Raw genomic sequence first — 26,138 nt, 5'->3', positions numbered from 1 at the left:
AAAGCCCAACATCTAAAAGTGTGTTAGAGTGCAAGCAATTCCTGGAAAGAATCGGGAATTGCGAGAAAAATACATCTATATTGGGTCCCTGAGCTAATGGGAATAAATCGAGATGAAAACGCGGATGAACTAGGTAAACATGGCGTATCGATCGAAGCTTGTACCGTACACGTTCATACACATACTCGACCGAGCACGAAAAGCGTGGAGCTAAGCGCGGAGCTGCAAAGTGTCGAAGATGATATGTAGGTACGAGTATTACAGCCTTAGATTAACAAAGCTACTCTTATCATTGAAAAGAGGGGACTGTAGGTTCATAACGGCTGTTCAGCCTGGACACTGCCTTTTGGCGTCACATGCTTTTGAATTAGGCATTGCCAGCGAAAGCAGATGTAGAAAGTGTGGGTTAGAGGAGGAAGCGATCGAGCACGTTTTATGCTCGTACCTCGCTGCGGCTATTAGGAGTGGCACAGCCATCAGATCTGGAAGCAGTAATTAGTATAGGTCCTAGAGAGAATCTAGTATTTGCTAAGAGGACGGAGCTATTTTATAACATAGATCCTGGCTTCTGTTAGATTTTTTCAGTTTGGCCGCTGAGCAAACTTCTGGTAACACTTTGGACTCACTCAGTCTGTGTGAGGTTCTCAGGCAATTCAACCTTAACTAACCTAACTGAACCGTACCTGCATGCGCGTAACCATGTCCGCATTTTGAAAAAATACAGAAAAATTAACAAGTGGCCGACAGACATTTGAACGATTTGCAAGCTTGTACATACATATTTTAAATTTTTGTAGTGTACATGCAAGTATGAATCCAGCGCATGTACGAATGTAAGTACTAAGATATATAAGTGGATATAAGCAACAATTTCCCCATCAACGTCATTTGCCACATGCCAGCACGACAACATTCCTCTTTCGTTCTTACACATGCACTACTTGTCGACATCTAAATATTTTACTAAGTATGTAATATGTATTTATGTAAGCATTAAGTACCTACACGTAAGTATGTAAGCATGTGAGATTTCGCAATTAAGTAAATGCCCAGCAGACAGCCGGCTAGTCGTTTGCTAATCGGCGCCTTGCACATTGCACGTTGCTCATACGCCGTGGCATACATTTCCTACTCTTCATATTTTTTTTCGTCTTCATTATGTACTTACATGCATATTTGTTGTTTTAATTTTTTCTCTAAGCATGATTTTGGTATGTTTTTTTTTATAATTTTTTATTTGTTTTAAATTGCTTGCATTAGCTAGTGTTGTTGTGCTTTTTTCGCGTGTTTGTTGCTTCAGTGTGTATGATTACTTATTCGTTAGCAAGTTCAGGAAAATTTCAATTGAGCGCGCAAAGCGTGACGGTCAATGATCAGCACGTACATTTTTTTCGTACTCTTTGTTTGGTTTTTTAGGTTTTTATACCTTCATGAACATGAAATGGTATATTAACTTTGGTCCGATGTTTGTAACGTTTAGAAATATAGAAGATAGACTCACCATTAAGTATACCGAATTGATTAGGGCGACGAACTGAGTTGATATGGCCATGCCCGTATGTCCGTCCGTCTGTCTGTTTGAACGCAAACTAGTCCCTTAAATTTTGAGATATCTCAATGAAACTTGGCACAAGGATGTATTTTTGTATTATATTAGACATTTGTCGGATCCGGTAGGATCGGACTACTATAACATATATCTCCCATACAACCGATCGTTCAGTAAGACGATTTTGGTCATTCCTGTCGCAATTTAGAAAGTATAAACGCGAAACTCGGTGATATATATTCTAATATATCATAGAAGATATCCTGAAAAAATCACTTTGATCGCAGCTATATATAGTATATATCCCATACAACCGATCGATCAGATAGAAAGATTTTTAGTCATTTCTTCCTTAATTAGGAAAGTATAAAGGTGAATCTCGGTGATATATATTTTAATATATCATAGAAGATTTTCTGAAAAAATCACTTTGATCGGAGCTATATATAATATATATCCCATACAACCGATCGTTCAGATAGAAAGATTTTTGGCCATTTCTCCCTTAGTTTCCAATATGAAAACGTGAAACTAGGTGATGTATATTCTAACATATCATAGAAGATTTCCTGTAAAAATCATTTCGATCGGAACTATATATAATATATATCCCATACAACCATTTTTATACCTTTCATGAACATGAAATGGTATATTAACTTTGGTCCGATGTTTGTAACGTTGAGAAATATAGAAGATAGACTCACCATTAAGTAAACCGAATTTATCAGGGCGACGAACTGAGTTGATATAGCCATGTCCGTCTGTCCGTCCGTCTGTCTGTTTGAACGCAAACTAGTCCCTCAAATTTTGAGATATCTCAATGAAATTTGGCGCAAGGATGTATTTTTGTATTATATTAGACATTTTGCGGATCCGGTAGGATCGAACTACTATAACATATATCTCCCATACAACCGATCGTTCAGTAAGACGATTTTGGTCATTCCTGTCGCAATTTAGAAAGTATAAACGCGAAACTCGGTGATATATATTCTAATATATCATAGAAGATTTCCTGAAAAAATCACTTTGATCGGAGCTATATATAGTATATATCCCATACAACCGATCGATCAGATAGAAAGATTTTTGGCAATCTCTCTCTTAATTTCCAATATAAAAACGTTAAACTTGGAGATATTTATTCTAGTATATCATATTCTAAAAGATAGTAGAAGATCTCATGAGAAAATAATTTCGATCGGAGCTATATATAATATATATCCCATACAACCGATCGTTCAGGTAGAAAGATTTTTAGTCATTTCTTCCTTAATTTGGAAAGTATAAAGGTGAATCTCGGTGATATATATTTTAATATATCATAGAAGATTTTTTGAAAAAATCACTTTTTTCGGAGCTATATATAATTGTATATATCCCATACAACCGATCGTTCAGATAGAAAGATTTTTAGCCACTTCTCCCTTAATTTCCAATATAAAAACGTTAAACTATGTGATATTTATTCTAATATATCATAGAAGATTTCCTAAAAAAATCACTTTGATCGGAGCTATATATAATATATATCCCATACAACCGATCGTTCAGATAGAAAGATTTTTGGCCATTTCTCCCTTAGTTTCCAATATGAAAACGTGAAACTAGGTGATGTATATTCTAATATATCATAGAAGATTTCCTGTAAAAATCATTTCGATCGGAGCTATATATAATATATATCCCATACAACCATTTTTATACCTTTCATGAACATGAAATGGTATATTAACTTTGGTCCGATGTTTGTAACGTTGAGAAATATAGAAGATAGACTCACCATTAAGTAAACCGAATTTATCAGGGCGACGAACTGAGTTGATATAGCCATGTCCATCTGTCCGTCCGTCTGTCTGTTTGAACGCAAACTAGTCCCTCAAATTTTGAGATATCTCAATGAAATTTGGCGCAAGGATGTATTTTTGTATTATATTAGACATTTTGCGGATCCGGTAGGATCAAACTACTATAACATATATCTCCCATACAACCGATCGTTCAGATAAGACGATTTTGGTCATTCCTGCCGCAATTTAGAAAGTGTAAACATGAAACTTGGTGATATATATTCTAATATATCATAGAAGATTTCCTGTAAAAATCATTTCGATCGGAGCTATATATAATATATATCCCATACAACCGATCGTTCAGATAAGGGGGTTTTTGGCATTTTTTATTTTATATTTATCTTAAACATCGTTTAGGTATGTACATCTGTTCACTATATATTTCTTATCTTATACATCCGATTATTTGGAGATTACGAACGGGATAAGATTATTGTTCAGCCCCATTTATGAAAGGTATGAAGTCTTCGACAGAGCCGAAGACAGTCCCGTCCTTACTTGTTTTAAACTACTTTGCTACATAGAAAGCATAGCTGCTGCGAGCTTTATCGCGCCGTACATTACCTATGTTTGTATTGATGTGCACTTGACGTTTTGGTACGAAATTACTAAAGCACATAGTTTTAAGTAATGAAGTCTCAAGTAAATCATACCTGTACAGATGAACACAATTCTAGGTAGCAAACTTTTTTTTTACTTAAAAAAATTCTTAAGGAATAAATGTTTGTCTACTTATAGTGCAAATTTTGGTCAAACTAGTAGCAGTACAAGTTATTCTGCCCGAAATTTGCTAGCCTACTTTTGAATAACGAGATCGGTGAGCAAACTTCCCTCAGCCTGGTATGGGTGCATGAACACTCGGATATATCGAGCAATGAGATGGCTGACGAACTTGCAAGAGGGGGCACGTCCGTTCCGCTTTCGTCGTCCTGGAAGGCATTGAGTATGCCGCTCGCTACCTATAAGCTCACTTTGAAAGGGATTTTCCTTAGGGAAGCGGGTGTGAGATGGATCAATTTCGAATCCTGTTACCACACTAAACTCGTGTGGCCGTTCACATTTTCCTTTGCATTCCCATTCACATACCCACTCCAATTTTGACTCATATTCCCGTTCACATTCACATTCCCATTTACACTTCCATTCCGATTCCCATTCACATTCCCATTTCCATTCCCAATCCTTTTCCAATTTTCACTCCCATTCCCATTCCCACCTCTAAGCTTAGTTCTAGTTTTCTCCAGGTCGACATTTTCGCTTGTGTTCGAGAGGAATTCGTAAGCTCTACAATACGCGCAACTCAGCGACAAAACTGAAAGTCGAGAAGCTCGCGAGCATAGACACTCTTGGTTGTTGTTGTTGCGACTACTCACAAATTGTCTTCAAAATACTTTAACGGGAGTCTAAGAAAAGTAGCAGTTTTAACAGGGGTGGACCATAGGGAAGTTGCTGTTAGAGGCTTAGTTTACACATCACAATTGAAAAGATATTGGGGGTCATGTGGAGTCACATCGCTTGCAGGACATATATTACGTATGTCGGGGTTGATTCTGGACAAGTGAGTGAAAAACTGTTACAGTATCCAGAACTAAGTTGGGCCTGAGTGACTCGTGTATCTCTCGGTAGTCTGCTTTCTTCTGCAAATGCGCGACCTAGCAAAGGTATTTACCGATTCTGTGTGGCTTATATATGTTTACTTATCCCTCTTGAGAGAGGGGCTAGATCATACAGTTGTTTGCTATGCAGTTCAGGCTTGTGACAATTTAGCAAAAACTGTTTGTTCAACATTTCGTGTTCTATTTGATGTTGAGTTCTTTTGCCTAGCTATCTAGACGATGTTCAGGGTCACAGGAAAAGACGTGGTAGTCCCGAGTGCAGCATTTTGATAGGTCTGCAGCATTTGCCAGTGTGTATTTTTCAGACTAGGCGGTCAGACTGGTGATCCATAGCACACGAACGGCCGGCCGACGGCTTTGTAAGCGGTTGCCATCGTTTCTTTATCTTTACCCAAGCGATTTGAGGATTTTGTTGCGGATTTGTAGTTTTGATACAATTCTGGTTGCATCCGCCTTGAAAAGTATTGTCGAATATTAGCCCTAAGATCTTTGGGTGGCTGACAGTCGGTAGAGTAACACTTCCGGCGTAAAAGTTCAATATTTTCGTCTTATGTTCTGTCAACGTCGTAAACAGAGTGGCCTTGGATTGGTTCGGTGCTAGTACCAGGTCGCGCGTAGGCGAAAAACCTGAAAGACGAAGGAGATAGCTGTTTGCAGTAGAAATTAATTCGGCTATTGAAGGGCCAGGTGCTGTTGCCATAATCATGCAGTCGTCGGAGAGGGAAATAATAGTAACTGCTTTTGGTGGGGAAGTGAGCTTTGATATATAAAAATTAAACAGAAGCGGGGATAGGACACCACCCTGTGGCATGCCCTCCTGTTTATATCTCCTAGGTTTTGAAGCTTCGTTACTAAATTGAATCGATGCTTGTCAACCATTCAGATAATTTGCTGTTCATCTTCTTAGACAAACGGGAAGCGATGAGCTTTCTATGACATTCTTGGTGCTCAGGGTTTTCGTATAAAATTTATCAAATCAAAGGTGCAACTGAACAACAATTTGAAAATTTCCAAATATATGCTTCTATGCAACCACCAATAGTTTTTTCGCAAAATAAGTTTTCTAAAATTTACTTTTTGTGTGCGTAGGAATGCGTTAAGCAAGCATACATATATTCTAGTTTATGTGTATGGAAGTGTAAGTGCAGCCTTCAGGAAGCTTTTCACACTTGTACGACAAAAAAAATCGCCTACACATATTCTTAAGAAGTGTAAACATTTTAGTTAAATAAAGCGTAAAAGCCTTGTGGTACTAACAGTACTTAAAGGACATAAACAGCATGTCACCAGGCGCTTTGATAAAGTAATACAACAAAAACAACAACAATGTTCTTGAAACTCAGAATTAAGTACAGGAAATGACTGAGGCGCCAATGAAAGCATCACTTTTATATGCTGCAAATTGACTTTTTGTACAAAAATAGTAAAATAATGTACATAACTATGTTTGTATGTATGTGTGTTAGAGCGGGTCAAATTGTATGGATGTATGTTTTTCATCAGGAGCATAGCAAAAACGTAATCTTCAGATGGTTCTAAGAAAAATTGCTGAATACACCATAGCTCTAAGTCCGATTTCGAGGTTCCCACTTTTGCAAAATGGATATTTTGCATTTGAATGTAGAGTTTGGCCAAAAAATCTTCATAGCTTCTGATAGAATTATAGGAAAAATATCATATTGGGCTTACTTTAAAGGTATTTTACGTACATTTCAGAATCTGTATTAATATCTATAGTGTTTTTGAATTTTAGTAGAGATATCAGGCTTAAATTATGAGGAGTTAGCCTAAAATGAACTTTTAACTACTATACCATTATTTTTAACAAATTTCTTATGGACATTTTTTTTTTGTTTACAGCTAAAATAAGTTCAGGACATTCCCAACAACTTTCATTCAGACAGTTTTTCGTTTTTCGAATTCGTTTTAGTAGAAAAAAATGTTTGCTTATTACTTGAAAATGTAGTTTTTTTTTTGAATGATGGGAAAAAATCCATCCATACAATTTGACCCGCTCTAGTGTACATCACAAATATACATAAAAATTAAATAGACATATCGATCTGTGGCCATTTTTCTTTTATGTTTTGCGATTTTACTTTGCGTAAATTGCTTTTCTTTGCACTTAAATTGTTTCCTTTCCTCAACGTTTGTTTCCATGATTTTTCCTACTATTGCCTATTTACTATTTCACTTCTGGCTCATCCTCCTTCGTGCTTCATTACAATTTTGTTGTTGTGTTGGTCAAGGCTACAGTCCTGATGAGCTCATGAATTTAGATGATACATTAGTCGGTTGCCATGACAACAATATAAAAGTGCGCATTGGTGATTTCATCTTCTCAATTTTGTAATGGGCAGTAAATCAAAAACACCAAAACTATGAACGTGATGAGAAGTATGTACATAACTATAGCTTTCTATTTATGTATGTATTTTGCACATAAATCTCATGCCAGTGAATATGATGAAGTTGTAAATAGGTTTTGTATTCCTGTGAATAAAAAGCGTGCCAAACAATGTAAAAGAGATGCCTGCTCCTTAGAGATATTTGAGCCTTTAAATGATTTGGAATTTATTCTTAAATTCGTATGAACTGACCTAACGTTCGACATCGACCACGTCACGGCGACTTTTGACTTCCAAGTGCAGAACATAAGATATCCTTTAAGGGAACAATAGCAGGATGGCCTTGACAGTGGTAGAGGCATTATAATCTAAACAGACGGCTCAAAAATAGAAAAGGGAACTTAAGCTGGATTGTACTTCAAGTGTATGCAGGTAAATCAATCGTATTGTAACGAATTTACTTGCAAATGCTCTTATTTGCAATCCTCTGCTAAGTTCGAATCACTAAACTGTTGAATAAATAACTCCAATATTGAATGATGGAAAAATGGCCTTTATTAAAGTACTTCACAATAACACTTATACTTTGATACTCGCTGGCTTAATAACCAAATTGATTGATAACTCAAATGAAACTCTACTATTGGCTGCCAGATCGCGTGCTTAAGCAAACTGATTGATAGCTCAACTCAAACTGAATTACTTCTTACTCGCATGCCCCGCTTTTATAGTTTACGCTGCATACTTCTAGGCTCTTCGATTTCCAGAACTTACTAGTTAGTTTCGGCTGCAAAATCGCCAGCCACAACTACGTGCACAAATTATTGCTCTCTCTTGTGACAACTCAGATAAGATATATGCATGTGTTTGTGCATTGCCGCTCCGTTGCTCGTATACGTACATATGTGTAGACGCAATTATTTATTCGTTTATGTAGATATATAATGATTGAATTATTGATGTGAATGTTTGTAGTTTACAGTCTCTCGCGCATACATAGGCGTATAAGTAAATGCATCTGTGTGTGACATCTTTCGACTGCCTTATATATGTGTATACATGATTTATTTAAATACTGCTTATCGTGGCCTTAGCATCGCCTTAGTGATGGTATAACTTAGCGATGCTAATATCCGTGACAGTATTGACCCCTGACTCATGCAGTGTCTTCCAGGCGGAGGTAATTGACATAGATACACTCAGAAAAAAACGCCGTTCTAAAATCCAGCACCATCGGACTCAATTCAAGCTTTTCATGTTCTTACTTTTTTGTTCTTGAAAAACGAACGATCTGTTCTTAAACCAACAACCTTGTTCCTGAACTGGCACCATTTTCTTGAAAAGAGAACTGCTGGTCTTAAAATAAGAACAAATCGCACACTAACTACAAAAGAGTCACAACTTGAAAAATGTAAATGTTCAGGAGAGAAGAAAAACGGTTTATGTGAAAACGTCTGTAATATTATACTGAAATCCAATTTTACAAAGAAGGAGACCTTCATTATAAAAGGAATTGAAATTGAAATTAGAGATGTGTACTGTGAATTGGTTTATGGAAAAAACCGATTTTGAAAAATTTTAAGTTATGACTCTTTTGTAGTTAGTATGCGAAATGTTCTATTAATGAGAACGATGTTCTTAAATAAAGTACAATGTTCTTAAATTAAGTTGAAGAAAAAAGAAACGGTGCAATTCGTGTGCACTACAATGTTAAATACAACATTTGGTACAAGCTATCAAGCAGTTGTAGTGGCCCAGGGGCTGTGACGTTGCGGTTGCTATCGTGTGGCACGAGTTTGATCACCGTCAAACTCAGAAGTTTTTTAAAACAATTTTTTATGTTCAATTTTTTTTTTTTTTTTGATTTTAATAATAGTTTTCTTGTTATTAATATTTTTTAGTAATGACAAACAAATTATTATTAATAAAAAAATAAATAAATGGGGAGTAAATGAAAAAATTACATTCCCACTTCCCTCAAAGGTCAAGCACAAACCATTCTTGAATTGAGACCGAAAAATGTTAAATCGGCCACAAATCGTTCTCGAAGCGTGAGAACGAGTAATCATAAATCAAGCCCAAGTAGTGCTTGAAATGAGCACAGAAGGTTCGCACATCAATACCAAACTGGTCGTAAAATACGAACGGTGTGCTTGGAAAAACTGTTCTTAAAACAAGCCCATCGGTCACGAGTTAAGAAAAAACGTACTTAGCAGACTTTTGTCAACGAATTGTCCAAATTTTGAACTTGTTTCGATCGTTGTAGAACGATATTTTCTTTGACTGATAGAGCAGCCTGACTGCTACTGGATATTAAGGTTCCAGACTGTGCTAATACAGCGATAAAATTGAACAAGGAGAAGTTCGTGAGCCTTACGAGCATTTCGAGATTCGAGAACCTCGGGAGAAAGTGATATTCGCAAGTAATTTCTTCTCGAAGAAATTCTTGAAATAGAATTATGAACAGGAACATTTTGAGTTTTGAATTTTGTGTTTATAGTTATGAATAAACAAGTTGCAATCTTATATTAAAACCACTAGGAAAAACGCCTTCAATTTTTCCAATATATTCGGCGACAGAAGAAAAGTTTTAAGTCCAGAGCAAACTCCTGAAAGAACGTAAATGATTAACCGATCTCTAGAGAGTACTTAGATTATGGAAGAAACACTTCCCTGTTCTCGTAAATGGGGAAAATGGGCACAGCGACGTACCGCCCAGGAATGATGAACCCGAGCGCACCATCGATGATGACGGAATTATCGACCTCCCACCGAATTATGGCGAAGTCAGAATATCAATAACCAAATAAAATAATAACAAGTCCGCGGGCGCTGATGTATTGCCTGCGGAGCTAATCAAAAACTGCGGCGAGGAGTTCGTAGAGCGCATGCATCAGCTTCTTTGCAAAATATGGTGGGACAAGTGCACGCCTGACAATTGGAATCTAAATATTCTTTGCCGAGACCACAAGAAGGGAGATTCTGCAAACTGCGCCAACTATCGCGTTATCAGCCTTTTTAGTATCACATATAAAGTTCTGTCAAGCGTATTGTGCGAAATATTAAAGCCCACCGTGAATCGGCTGACTGGAGCTTATCAGTGCAGCTTCAGACCTGGTAAATTTAACATCGACTAGGTTTTCACTATGCGTCAAATCTTGGAAAAAACCAGTGAAAACAAAATTTGACACACATCACCTCTTCGTCGATTTTAAGGCCGCCTTCATCAACACGTAAAGGAGCTACCTATATACGGCTATGTCTGAATTTTATTTCCCCGCAAAACTTATACGGCTGTGCAGCTCAACGTGCAGTTTAGTCAGAATTGGGAAAGACCTCTATTTTTATCATCGGCTTTACCACACCCGCCGTAAGTTCTGCTTAATTCAAGCTGGAATAAGAAGCGACAAAGATGTGTTTGATGATGAATGAAGACAACGCGAAATACCTGCTGTTAACAAGCAAAAGGTCGACGCATACACGGATAAGCTGGCAAGTTGATGTTATGCGAATGAAAGTTGATGTTTCGGCCAAAAAAGTATTCTTATCGCAACCCACCTATGAAAGCAGAGGAAAAGATCGGCTCGACAACGCTAGAAGGACCAGGTGGAAAACGAATTAAATTCCCTTGGTGTGACCACTTGGCGCCAGTAAGCCCAACGAAGAAGCGATTGACACGCCTTATTGGACGGGAATAATCGTTTAAACAGTTAAGCGCCAATTGAGTAAGTAAGTAATTGAATGTTTTGAGATTTGAGATCTCGAGTTTGCAAAAAATGGTTTCACCTCAAGTTTTTGGTACGTGGGTTTGTACAAAAAATATATGGAATTTAGATCTAATGCTTTCACGATTGCGAGAGGAAGCCTCCTGTTTTGTAAATCTATGGCTTTCACAGTTCCAAACCTTTAGCAGAAAAACTTTTAACCTTTAGTTCATCCCAAAACCATTCAGCAATGGAAATTCTCTGCAGGGTCGATATACACTGTTGCTTTCGTTTTCCAATTTTTACGCTACATATCCTGGAACTTTATACTCGAACAACAATATTTATGTATTTACTAAAACGCGTTGATGACCTGGCGTTTATTAGCAATTGGAGGCAAAAAAGGGGCAGCCCAAAAAGTACAAGGCGAGGGACAATGTGAAATTATATATTGTACTGTGTGAAGGCAATAGGCAAAGGACAGCCTCGGGGAAAGTTAAGTTCAAGGATGTTTTTGAGTTACCTTCATTGTCCGAATACTAGTACTGTTACATTGATTGCTGTGTATACGTTTGAATAAAGTTGTATATAAAATAAAGTCACATACGCGTACATATATGTTGCAAGTGTGAGAGAGAAAGCAAATATATGAGGCAGATTCCGAAAATATGGCAACACTGTATAACGGCACTGTTTTCTTATACCTTTTGCAGCTTCTAAGCAAAAATAAAATATGAAATACTTAGGATATAAATTTAAATGTATAAAAGTAGAAAACGAGGTCATATATGGGACGAAAAGATAAGGAGAAGGATGAGATTTTTAAAGATAAGTATGCGCAAACAATGTCTTTCATTCCGTACAGACGCATATGTACGTATGTACTAGATTGGTGCAGCATCAATTACGAGCGCAGTGAAATTGAGAGATGTACATTTACTGTAAGAGAGCACACCAGAGCGAACGTTTAGTATTTTCTTTCACCAAAACTCTACAGAGCTTCGAGTTTGCGCAATATTTCACTGACCGTAAAAATGTCATAACCACGCTCGCGCTCCTAAAAGTATACCTCAATATGTTATGTCATTTTACTGTTGCTGTCGTCAAATGCAGTGTAATGTCGTTTTTAAATGTTATGTTACTTTTACTATTCTACTCTTCTTCTCTTGTAACATCAACACTCTCTATCTCACTTTTATGACGTCATGCGCCTATCTATGAAATGCTACATGAACATTATATACTCACCACACATGACATGCGGTAATTTGTAGATTTCCAACACAATGACGTCAAGTTTTGCATATGGCCATAGAGTTTAATGAGCTTTGCTCTTTCTTCGCTAAGTTAAGGTAGTTATTGGCGACGTCATAATTGATAAATATTACGAGGGTAACAACACAGGTCGTTTGTTTGGAGACTCGCTCTTGAAATTATTGAAAATACGCAATCTTTAAACTTTCATTTTAGGAAATCATTTCCACAACGTCAAAAGTTTAGCTTAGAAGGACGAAGGGAAGCTGAACAAGTCTCACTTAAAAATTTGACAGATTTTAAAAGTAAGTAAGGTCTCATAACTCTGTAGATCGGATTAGTCGAAAAAGAATGAAATTTTTGGAAGTGAAAAGGCAGACTAACCTTTTTTGAGCCCTATAACTATTTTATAGAATTACATGCAAATCTCTACACAACACGATAACATCAGCTCTACTTTTTTACTTTGAGCGATATTTCGCTATTTGCTACGGCATGTTAATTTTTATCCACACATCTGCTTGACTTCCTCATTTGAGCTGTTCAATTTTACTTGATCATTATAATTACCTGCAGCTATTTTATTTTATGAGTACTTTATTTTTGCTAGCGTAAAACTTTTTTGGAGTAGTCAATGCAATGGTAATGTGCACGACTCTCTATACTAGACTATCCCTGCAGGAAAATGTTTCGAAGTAGATCAATGTCTAAAAGGTTCCACCAGACCATCAGTCCATAGAAGAGGATACCACAATGTCATAAAGCTAGTGAAGGGGGCCCCCAGAACAGCCAATAACCCCACAACAGCAAAGCAAGGCGACGAGGACTTTCCTAACTCTGTCTTCCATATTAAGCTGCCATGATATTTTGCTGTCAAGTATAATGCCAAGGTGCTTAAGTCTGTTGGAAAGTACCAGCGATAGTCCGTTAATGGAGGGTCATATAAATATTGCGATATTGTAGTAAATATAAATTACCTCACCAGTGTACCCATATATTGCTGCAAAAGCTCACACAAGGTGTACGGACATTTTCCGCCGACGAGGATTACCAAATCGTCAACATAGGCCACCCTCAGTAGTAGAGATACACGCCGCCGCCGCCGATTTTGGTCGATTTTTGTACGACGCCGCCGAATGTCAAAAATATCGGCGCGGCGGCGGCGGCGTCCGGCGCGTTACTATATTTTCTACTCGTTTAAGACTATTTAGGCCATTTATTGTTCCTGTCGAAAATTGGTCGGATATGGTCGAAGGTGGTATCAACGGATGCGCATCACTGCCAGTTATAAGAAACTAATTGCGAAATTTAACTCTTTCTAATTGTTCAAAAGTTATTTAAAAAAAAAACAGGCCTTTTCGATGTCAGCTTAACACGGACTTTGCATCATCCAATTCACCAAGTTATTAAAACAAAACATTAAAAGAAAAGTTATATAATAAATTTATATGATCAGTTTGCATATTTTTTTCAAAAAATTAATAATGAACAATGAATTCAAATAAAATGCCCAAAGACGAACATGTTTTCAAATTGTCCTCAAGTTGTTTAAAAAAGCAAAATACCCAAAAAATGTGCCGGTTTTTAAAAAAAATTTTATATCGCGATTGGCTGAAAGAATTTTACTGCTTAATAGAGGGATTATTGCCTACACCTGTTGTCGCAGAAGAAGTGCTCCGAAATAATTCCCCATTTCGATATCAGAAAGCAGTTCTTTTGAGTCAAGTTTAAGGTTCTTCTTCTTAACTCAATTGCTAAAGTAGGGCCATCACGCCAGTTATATTATATTAACCCTCTTTTAGATTAAAATCAAAAAGCGACTCTCTTCCGACGATCGTATACGAGCTGCATTTTAAACGATGGGTGTTTCCGCAAATATTAGACATTGTGTGCATGATGGAAATTTATTAGGAAGGAGCCAGGTTAGTGTATGTTTTGGTCAGGATAACGTCAACATATGTATAGTTTAAAAATTCATGAGAACTAAACACTCTTGAAGTTCGATGAGTAAACATACTGCCGTATGTCTAGAAAGCTAATGTGTTTAAATAAACTAAAGCTAGCCGGGGGGTTGGAGTTAAACCAAAATAGACGTAACTTAACCATCGTCTTATTACTGGTTTCTTATAAGTTTGTTATAGCTTTATAGTCATCTTTTTTGTAGTGAACCGGTGAGCCGTCGATAACAAATTTGTAACACTCCTATAAAAATATCGATAACTTTTCAATATCAAAGCGATGATACTAAAACGATATTTTTTCGATAACTTTTCGATTACAAGTCGATACTTTTTGGATAACAGGTCTTGCCTTTTTCGATAACAAATCTTTACTTTTTTTTATAACAAATCTTTACTTTTTCGATAACAAAACGATATTTATCCGATAATAAATCAATAAATTTTTAAAAGAAAATCGAACTTTTTCGATAACAAGGAATATTATTTTTTCGTAAATAAAAAGATATTTTTTCGAAAAAAGTCGATACTTTTTCGACACCAAATATATATCTTTTCGATAGCAAATAGTTTTTTCGACAACAAAATTATGCTTTGGATAACAGAGCGTTATTTTTTCGATAACATTTTGATATAAAATCAATATTTTTTCGATAACAATTAAAAAAGTCGATATATTTTAGATAACTAATCGATAATGCACCGAAAACTTTTCGGTAGCAGTTTTTATCGATAACTAGCAGATAACAATCCCAATACTTTTTTAAATTCATAAATAATTTTTTCCGAACCCTGCTAAACACTCCAAAATAGTCACCTAATCCACCACCCCACAATTATTTTGAAATGGCTCCGGAATGATCCCAAGATGATTCCATAACGATCTAAAATAGTACCGAAATAGTTCCCAAATAGGCCCAAAATTACTGTGAAAATGATTCGGATATGGTCCGTAGCACATTCCCTACAAAAACTCGCAATAGTATCTAAAATAATTCTTAAGGCATCTCAAAATGGTTCCAGAATGATCCCCGAACAGTCCAGGAAACATCGGTTTTGCAAAAGGTCCTTGCATAACACCAAAACTAAACAATCGGGCAGTAATGTTTGCTGGTTAACCGTTAAATGCAATATTTGCTGCATACTGTATTCGTCTATTGTTACATTCCAACTTGATGCCAAACTCACCCCAAAAATTCCTAGAAGGTTTCTACATATGTACACTGCAGTCACCTGCATGTAAACGTGTAATTTATAAATTACCCAATCGACGAACCAAAACGCTATGCAACTTTTTCTTTATACGCATACGGAAAATTTAACATCAACAATTTAAATAAATATATTTTTAATAGAAATACTTAGATAAACCAACCTAGAGTGTAATGAGCAATATTATGTATGTATGTAGTGGAAGGTAATTATATTATTTCGCGCTTCACTTACCACTAAATCGACCCACTGTGCGCCGTCATGGGTGTTTACGCACTCCGAGCGAAAAAAAGACCTGCAAGAAAAAAAAAAAAATGAAAAACAAATAAATAAAAAGATAAAAACAAAAAACACTGCAAAAGCGAGTTTGCTGCAATGCGTTAGCAACACAACGGCAACAATCCAGAAACTCGAAATAGCAAATTAATGTGAGTCAAGAGTCAGCCAGTGGAAGGCAGTGCGTGCAGTAAGAGACGGAAGCTAGAGGAGGCGCACAAACTTGCAACAGATTTGTATCTATGCGCTTATATTGCTTTATTGTGTTGCTATAGTTTGTGTTGTAACAGCATTAATGACAACAGAGCAACAACAAAAGACAGAGCGCACGAAACGGGGAATAAAATGATGTGGAAAGTGTTTTTATATTTCTTTCTTTATTATTTATCTTTAAGCAGACATCAAAACCAAGAAATCATTATGTTATCTAGAAAAGGCAATGAAAGCGGAAAGAGGTTGTGTACATTAAATTGTTCTTGTTGTACATATTTAGTTGTTGTAGCATAACACCATATGTTGCAGGTTCACCTTCATTTAAATTTTATGGCGTATGGAAAATTTCACTTGCACTTGCGCTTGAACGCATTTAAGCGGTGGCGTATGTTGTTGCTGCTGCTATAAATGAAATGACAACAACAACAACAACAACAACAACAGAAGGTTGATGATTAAAATAAGCAAAATAATAACAAATTACATTTGTGGCACCTCGACAGACTGACGACTGTTTGTTGACGTTTAACTGCTGGTGCTGCACAAATTGAATGTTGATGTTGATGCTGCATATGATTGTTGTTTATATGTTTTTTATAACAACAATATACATACATGCACGCACGCACGCATGTACACCACGATTGGCTTTGGCACAGTTCCGCTATCGCTGCTGTTGCCATCGTTTCCATCATCACTTTCACTCTTCTTTATCCTACTTACAAAGCACCACATCAGCGATGTGCGCTTTTCTGCATATGCACCTATTTGAAAACATGGGGGGGCACAATGCAGTACCACTAGATACCACTTGATTAGTAATATTACTTGATTAGCATTACTTGCAATGTTATTTCATTTCCTTCATTTATAGCAGACTTTGTGAAATACAGGAAGTTCAAGTGTTGTGACTCCAACTTAACTTGCATTATCAGTAATGCGATTTGATTTGCATGGTCAGCGATCAAATTTGATTTGCAATATCAGTAATGCAATTGAATTTGCAATTAGGTAAGTAAATATTAGGTTAGATATGCATATAATATAATATACGCATTTGCTTGTAATGTAATTTCATTTGCATTACTGGTAATGATACCTTTGTTACAATTACAAGAAGTTCAAGCACACTATAAATGGAAGTGATAGGAGGAAATGCTCAATGCATTTGAACCTCACTACGAGACTCTCAGAGTGTGGGACTCCCTTCTTCATTTGAAGGGATACCCAAATAAACCTAACCACCCGCGGCCCACGCAATTCCTTCATTTCGTATTCGTCTTCTCGTTTGTTGAGACAAATATGTCACACATATCTGCTGACCGTATCCCAGCTGGCATTTCAGCGGCCGCCGTAGTGGTAGCGTTCCCCACCATCCTGGGTTAACGCCACGGGCAAAGCAACATCAAATAAAGTTTTTCTAAGCGGAGTCGCCCCTCCGTAGTGATTTGGCAAGCACTCCGAGTATATTTCTGCCATGAAAAGTTTCTCAGTGAAAATTCACCTGCTTTGCAGATGCCGTTCGGAGTCGACATAAAACATGAAGGTCCGGTCACGTCAATTCGTAGGAAAAATTAAAAGGAGCACTTGGCTCGGAGGAGAAGCTCGGCCTAAAATCACTTCGGAAGTTATTCTCGCCTTACATATATTAAAGCGATAGATAAGACCACCCGGGGATAAGTCCTACGTCTTAGGCGAAGTGTACGCATTCGACGAAGATGTGGCGTACATCATCAATATACACAAATGCAGTACAGACAGTTCGGGGTTCCAACCTTCCCCATTCTGTAGAGGCATTCATGGAAGTAATCCTGTCCGACTACAAATTTAGTCAGGTAGAAGTCGACCTCTGCGTGTGATCGCATTAGCCATGGGATCAGTTCCAAAGCTGGCTCCCAGGTCCACTTTCATGCAATACTGCTGCTCCACTATTGTTGCCAGCATCGGATTCATTCTTCCCTTTCCTGCGTGGCAATAGCATCTCTCCTCTCCTTTGTTCAGCTGCCATACATTTATTTCTATCTTCAGCGAGAAGATATATCGGGTTGGTTCCCGGTACGACTGGGAGAGCGCAGACCGTCCGTAAAGTTGAAGTAGTTCGTGTATTTCATTGCATACAGTGTTTGCCATTAATCTGCTCAGATTCGCTGTTTCCGCTTCCATGACTGCGTATATCACTTCTGCTATGACATCTTTTGTGGAGAACCCTCTCCAGAAACCATACTTAGACAGTGATCCCCCGTCCTCCATTGCTCCCATGAGACATTGCTTTACAAGGCTCTCCATAAATTTGCCTGCGGTGTCCATCATGCACAGTGGACTGTAAGACGATGGAGATTTGGGGTCTCATTTTACTTTTGGAATGAGAACAGGCCGTGTGTCTTCAATACGATGGGGAAAGTTCTCTCTTCAAGACATTTGTTGTACGTGATTTTTCAGCTAGCCTAATTGTCTCCGCTGGTATTTCATATTGCTCTGTGCACTCCTATTTTTCTATTTTGAATAGTGCGCAGGGAAGTTTTAAGCGCCTTTTCAGGAAAGGTTTCACGTTGTGGTCTTTTTGCGTAACGTACCTATCCTCCCTGGGTGGTTGGGTGAAAAACAAATCGTCCACAATACTTCTTATTTTGCTCTCGTACATTGTCCGGTTTAGTGGACGAAACTTCTTTATTACTATTCTATAATCTTGTCTCAAAGTTTTTCGAACCACTTTCTCGCAAATCGCTTTCGAGCAAGTAAGTTCAACTTGCTTAACTGGACCGATAGCTTTCTTCGCTCCTTTGTACGCTTCCGACTTTTCCAGAGGCTCTAGTCTTCACGCCCAAGGGTTGCTAGTCTTTGCACCCTGTGACATAGTTTACGCAGCTCCGCAAATTCACTATTCAAAATAGTTATTATCAATAAAAACTTCTGTAAATGAAATAACTACAATCTGAGTCTGCTCTAACTTTTATCAGCAGCATGCCAATATATGACCTGAGCCAACATATGTATATTAATACAGAAAAACAAAAACAAGGTTTTATGACTGGCGCATAAAATTAGTAAATAAACTGACTTCGAAATGTAAACTCTCTAAAGTTATTGCGCATGAATGACTGACTCTATGCCACCAGCCGACGACCCAGACCTGAAAACCTTTGGCGGTGATTGCGGTAACATCGCGTTGCGTTAATAATCTCATCATAGCGTTAATGCATTACTTTCGATGTCAAATATTTGCATTTTTAAGTTACTTACGCCATACGGAAAGTGAAAATAATTTCCTTTGTTGCGAGCGTATTTTATGTCATTTTAGCTGAAAAGGTAAAGACGGATGAGAAAGTTAGCCACCAAAATTACTGAGACAAAAGTTTACTTAATTTTGTCTCGAGCTTCGTCGACACATTTGTGCTCTTGGCAAGATAACTTCAATGTTTAAAGTGAAAAATGCTGGCCAGCTTCTTTTTTAGGGTTGGTATGACACTATAAGGCAGGGGTCGTCACTCCATAAGCGCTTTCACGCAATTGTTTTTTGTAAAACGCTCAGGCAAGCCCACCGCATAGGCAAGTGCACCACACATCCCCGCGCGCACGCAATCTATCCTCTCGCCTACACCCCAATGTATTCTGCTGTACCCATTAGGAACTCAACTGCTATAATTTCGTGTAAAATTACTTTTGAAGTAATACTTTTGGGTATATTTTTGTTTCACCTGTACGAAAAAGATGAAGTTTTGTTTGATTTATTTAATAATTAAATTAATTTGAATTGAACGCATGTAGAAGTATTTTTAAATGCATTCAAGAAAAAAAATGCAATGCGTTAATTTTGAAAGCTACCAAGTCCTACTGGGTTTGTGTACGTGCCAGCACCATTTCGGCTCGCAGAATGGTTGTAGCTGTTTTTTTAGAAAACAAAATGAAGAATAGACGTGCACTGACAAAGCTTTATTTCGCCTTACTTGAACTTAAAAATTGAATATGGAATATACATATTAGCGATAAGTTTGAAGTACATGCATGCTTTGTTTCACCATTATTAACCGGAGAAGATAATTTAAGATTATCACTCATTTATTTTATTTAGCTTGACTCTGTGTAGCGAACAGAATTTTGTAATCGAAATTTAAGTAACTTCCCGATAAGCTACAAGCTTTAAACTTGGAATATATTTCAGAACCCGATGACAGTCTCCTTCTCCTTTTCTCTTTTCTCTGCTCTCAAGTTCTTCTCATTCCTCTTCATACCTTATTGCCAGTCCCAGAGGGTGGTATGCATTTTGTTCCAGTCCCATTACGAGTCCTAGTCCCAGTACCACTCCGCGTCTCAGTCCCAGTCCTAGTCATAATCCCAGTCCCAGTCCGTCTCTGGTCTACTTCCCTGAAATACTAATATAGGCAAATTTATATACCACATTTCAAGTAAATCGAATAGGACGTATGTAAATAGGTATGTGGGTATTATTAATTCATGTCTTTATTTCGGCTTGCGTGAATATTTATCAGTTTTGACAGGTTGATTCGACTAAAGCGAATATCACATCGAAAATTACTTTAAAGCTCCCAGCAACAGGAAAATGTTACCAATTTTTTTTATACCCATGCCATGCGATGCAAATGAGCAGAGCCCAGAACTCCAAATGGAGCTATGCGACTTACAATGCGACTCTGAACTACAGTTACTAGATTTAAAAGGCATTGATTTTTAGAAAGTTGCAAGCAAGCAGAAATATCCCTTACTGCGTCAAGAAGTTTTAAAATTGTATTCAATGTTTGGTAGTACGTACATTTGTGAAAGCTCCTTTTCATTCCTTAAGCAAATAAAAACAAATAACATAAATAGAGTTACAAATCAGCATTTAGAAGCGCTTCTGAATTTATCAACCACAAACATCAACATAGATATAGAAAAATTAATTGCGGACAATTTACAGTAGGTTAATATCTTCACTTTAATCCTTCTTTCCGAAATACTATTAAATAAAAAAATTAAAAACAAAAAAAAAAAAAAAATTTTTTAAATATACAAAAAATAAAAACAAAAAATATAAAGTTTAAATAAAATAATTGAATGAATTTTTCTTTTATCAGAATTACAAAATTATTATTATTTATATTATTTTGTTTCTAAAAAACAAAACAAGACAAAAAATAAAAACCTAAAAATATAAAAAAAATTTAAAAAATATAAAGAATTTAATTAAAAAAAAATTTTATGAATTTACCTTCTACCAGGATTACAAAATGTATAATTTTCTTTCTAAAATAATATCATTTTATAAATTTTCGAAGTTTTTACAGTGTACTTTTTACTAGCTCCGTCGCCATTTTTTTTTTGTTTTTGGATCTCAAAGTAGGTGTGGTGACGCTTCCATAAGAAGCTTGTGACGATCCCTGCTATAAGGGTATTGATATTTCTAGAAGTCTTCAGATTGTTTGTAAATCACATTCTTAAGTTTTCGGTAAACTAGTTGTCCCTGGCTCCAACACATCTCATATTCGGTGACAATGGTCATAAGATCAATTGAATATATGACCTTTTCTAACTTGTGATTGCCTCATCGGTGTCTGCTTCTGATAAGTTTTCGATGACATATACTAACACTCCGATTAAAAATCGATAGCTTTTCGATATCAAAGCGTAAATTTTTTTTCACCAAAACGATAACTTTCCAATAACAAATCAATAACACGCCTAAAATAAATTGGTAACACTCCGAATTTTCATCTGCATCTGCCTTTACACTAGTATAAAGTATGAATGTTGGAGAATTCGAGTTCAATACTCAGCTCCCGAGAAGCTAACTGATGAAGAAGTGAAATTCAAAACGAGTAAAGGTGTATAAGTTCGGGTGTAGCCGAACATTATATACTCAGCGTGAACTTTAATTGTACATTTTATTTCAGATAAATTACTTTTCTACATAACACGTCGCACCGCCCGTTTAGAAAAAATGTCTCCCCATTTCCTCTTACAATAAAACTTGATAAGTGAAATATCATTGATTCAAAACTATTTTTTGCTAACTTATAGCTCGTTATTCTAGTCTACGACCCTTTTAAACTTGTTTTATAACTAAGTTGCCGTGGTCTTTAACCGATCCCGTCCATTTTTACTATAAATATTTTCTGCTATAAGGAAAATATGTGTACACAATTTCATTACGATTGTTAATTTTTCTTCGAGTTATGGCTCCCGAAATATAGAAAATTGCTTAGTCATAAAAGGGGCGGTGCCACATCCATTTTCAAAAATTTTAGTGTTTTCCAACTTAATGTTATAATTCAATTTAAAAAGTAAAATCTATTGATACAAAGCTTTTTTTGCTAAGATATAGCTTATTTTATTCGTCCATGACTCTTTCAAAAATCATTTATATAAAAGTGGGCGTGGTCCTTAACCGATTTCGTTAATTTTTGTTCAAAGCATTCCTTATAGTAAAGGCAACCTCTCTGCCGAATTTGTTACGACAGGTTTAACGTTTTATGATTAATAATATTTGTATAATTAATTTATCACAAGTGGGCGCTGCCACGCCCATTTAAAAAAAATTTTCAAATTTTTATCAAGAGTCTCAATATTCAAATTTCAACATTCTAGGTGTATTATTTACTAAATAATCAGATTTTTTGTGTTTTCCAAATGTTATATATATAAAAAGTGGGCGTGGTTACCATCCGATTTCGCTCATTTTCAACACCAATCTATCCTGGGTCCAGATAAGTGCGTGTGCCAAATTTGGTGAAGATATCTCAATATTTCAATTTTCGTTATATCAAGTTATCTTGTTAACGGACAGACGGAGGGACGGGCGGACATGGATCAATCAAATTTTTTTTCGATCCTGATGATTTTGATATATGGAAGTCTATATCTATCTGGGTTCCTTTATACCTGCACAATCAACCGTTATCTAATCAAAGTTAATATACTCTGTGTGCAAAGCACGCTGAGTATAAACATGTTCTAGTAACCATCGCCGTTTGTAAACTTCATAATTATTCATTCAAATTCATCTCATTTTATTTTATTTCTTTTTATTTTATTTTATTTGATTTTATTTTATATTATTTAATTTTTTTATTTTTTCGTTTTTATTTAATAATTTGGGAAAAGTTTAAACAACGTGACATCAGGGCGGACAAGGCGACAGCTGTTTCGATTATGTCTTGTAAATCTCTTCAAAGTCTCTTCTCCCGACAGTGGTTTAATAGTGGTAGTTAATATTATTTTATTTTCTTTTATATTTTTTATTTCAATTATTTTTTTTTTTAATTTCATTTGTTATAATTTATTTTGTTTTATTTCATTTATTTTCTTTTTATTTCATTTCATCTTATTTTATGGTATTTTTATACATTTTTTGTTGTTTTTATGTACTTTATTTTATTTTAATTTATTTATGTTGCTTTATTTTCTATTTATTTTTATACTCGGTTGAGCAGAGCTCACAGAGTATATTAAGTTTGATTGGATAACGGTTGGTTGTACAGGTATATAGGAATCGAGATAGATATAGACTTCCATATATCAAAATCATCAGGATCGAAAAAAAATTTGATTGATCCATGTCCGCCCGTCCGTCCGTCAGTCCGTTAACACGATAACTGGAGTAAATTTTGAGGTATCTTGATGAAATTTGGTACGTAGGTTCCTGAGCACTCATCTCAGACCGCTATTTAAAATGGACGATATCGGACTATAACCACGCCCACTTTTTCGATATCGAAAATTTCGAAAAACCGAAAAAGCGCAATAATTCATTACCAAAGACAGATAAAGCGATGAAACTTAGTAGGCGAGTTGAACTTATGACGCAGAATAGAAAATTAGTAAAATTTTGAACAATGGGCGTGGCACCGCCCACTTTTAAAAGAAGGTAATTTAAAACTTTTGCAAGCTCTAATTTGGCAGTCGTTGAAGATATCATGATGAAATTTGGCAGGAACGTTACCCCTATTACTATATGTACGCTTAATAAAAACTAGCAAAATCGGAGAAGGACCACACCCACTTTTAAAAAAAAGTTTTTAAAGTAAAACTAAAAAAAAAATTTTATATCTTTACAGTATATAAGTAAATTATGTCAACATTCCACTACAGCAATGATATGGTGCAACAAAAGACAAAAATAAAAGAAAATTTCAAAATGGGCGTGGCTCCGCCCTTTTTTATTTAATTTGTCTAGGATACTTTTATTGCCATAAGTCGAACAAAAATTTTTTGAAATTTAGTAGGGGCATAGATTTTATGACGTTAACTGTTTTCTGTGAAAATGGGCGAAATCGGTAGAAGCCACGCCCAGTTTTTATAAACAGTCGTCCGTCTGTCCTTCCGCATGGCCGTTAACACGATAACTTGAGCAAAAATCGACATATCTTTACTGAACTTAGTTCACGTACTTATCTGAACTCACTTTATCCTGGATAAAAAAATGAACGAAATCCGACTATGATCACGCCCACTTTTTCGATATCGAAAATTACGAAAAATGAAAAAATGCCATAGTTCTATACCAAATACGCAAATACGGAAAAAGGGATGAAACAGGTAATTGGATTGGTTTATTGACGCGAAATATAACTTTAGAAAAAACTTTGTAAAATGGTTGTGACACCTACCATATTAAGTAGAAGAAAATGAAAAAGTTCTGCAGGGCCAAAAAAAAAACCCTTGAAATCTTGGCAGGTATTACATATATAAATATATTAGCGGTATCCAACGGATGATGTTCTGGGTCACCCTGGTCCACATTTTGGTCGATATCTGGAAAACGCCTTCACATATACAACTACCACCACTCCCTTTTAAAACTCTCATTAATACCTTTAATTTGATACCAATATCGTACAAACACATTCTAGAATCACCCCTGGTCCACCTTTAGGGCGATATCTCGAAAAGGCGTCCACCTATAGAACTAAGCCCCACGCCCTTTTAAAATACTCATTAACACCTTTCATTTGATACCCATATCGTACAAACATATTCTAGAGTCACCCCTGGTCCACCTTTATGGCGATATCTCGAAAAGGCGTCCACCTATAGAACTAAGGCCCACTCCCTCATAAAATACTCTTTAATGCCTTTAATTTGATACATATTTCATACAAACACATTCCAGAGTTTCCATCGGTTCATTTTCCTACATGGTTATTTTCCCTTATGTTGTCACCATAGCTCTCAACTGAGTATGTAATGTTCGGTTGCACCCGAACTTAACCTTCCTTACTTATTTTCATTTCATCTTATTTTATTTTGTTTCATTTTATTTAATTTTTTAATATAATTTTATTTCATTTCATTTCATTTCCATTCATTGCCATTCATTTCATTTTATTTAGTTGAATTTTATTTAATTTTTTTTTTATTTTATTTTATTTTATTCCTTTTTTGTTTTATTTTATTTTTTTGTGTTTTATTTTATATTTTTTCAATTTTATTTTATTTTGTTTTATTTTATTTAATTTTATTTCAATTTATTTCATTTAAGTTTATTTCATTTCCTTTCATTTTATTTCATTTTATTTTATATTACTTTATTTTATTTGTTTTATTAAAATTTTTTATTTTGTTTTATTTTATTTTTTTTGCTTTATTTTATATTTGTTTCATTTTTAACCTTTTTTTTATTTTTTTATGTGCTCTGCCTTTCTTTTCTTTTTTCTTTCCTTGCTTTGCCTTAATTTGATGTCTGCGCTCACTCATATTTGATTACACTTACGCTTACATTGTATTTCCCATGTGTCTAGCATACCACTTCCAAAGATCACGCTTACGATTTTGCGTTACGCTTACATTCTGGATTCCCCCTCACTATATGCACAGATGTTTTCACCTCAAAAGTATACACATTTTTCACCTTCTCTTTTAAACATCGCAAACAGTTATCTACTAAATGCTTTTCTATTACTAATTACACATTGTAGAAATACAAACATTACAACGTCTGGGGGTATGTTAAGTATGCCGTAATGCAACTCGACATTGATTATCCATAGTTGGCACCTGTTGGCACAGCTCCCCTGTGCTCACAATGCAGGAACTACGAGTATAACAAGATTATGAATAAACCGAAAACAACGGCGAAAAAAAACTGGAAACCAAAAAATGCACCAAAGTGCAATGCAAAATGTTGTTGGCGGCACGAGTACTCGTATTAATTACACT

The 26,138-nt window shown here is 35.9% G+C and overlaps 1 protein-coding gene across 2 annotated transcripts in view; it reads right to left on the bottom strand.

Moving 5' to 3' along the window:
• Positions 1-26,138, bottom strand: part of LOC137239687 (uncharacterized) — a 568,632-nt gene that overhangs the window by 50,643 nt on the left and 491,851 nt on the right. For both annotated transcript variants that reach the window (XR_010949453.1, XM_067765259.1), the window contains exon 3: positions 15,732-15,792. Coding sequence is in view for 1 of the 2 variants with exons in the window: in XM_067765259.1 (XP_067621360.1) it covers positions 15,732-15,792 (61 nt within the window). In the remaining variant the exon portion in view is untranslated. The remainder of the gene's footprint in view (positions 1-15,731; positions 15,793-26,138) is intronic.

The sequence above is a fragment of the Eurosta solidaginis genome, chromosome 2 (assembly GCF_040869045.1).
Source record: "Eurosta solidaginis isolate ZX-2024a chromosome 2, ASM4086904v1, whole genome shotgun sequence".
Classification (NCBI taxonomy): domain Eukaryota; kingdom Metazoa; phylum Arthropoda; class Insecta; order Diptera; family Tephritidae; genus Eurosta; species Eurosta solidaginis.
Note: the sequence above shows the minus strand (reverse complement) of the source record. Positions and strands in the feature narration are given on the sequence as shown.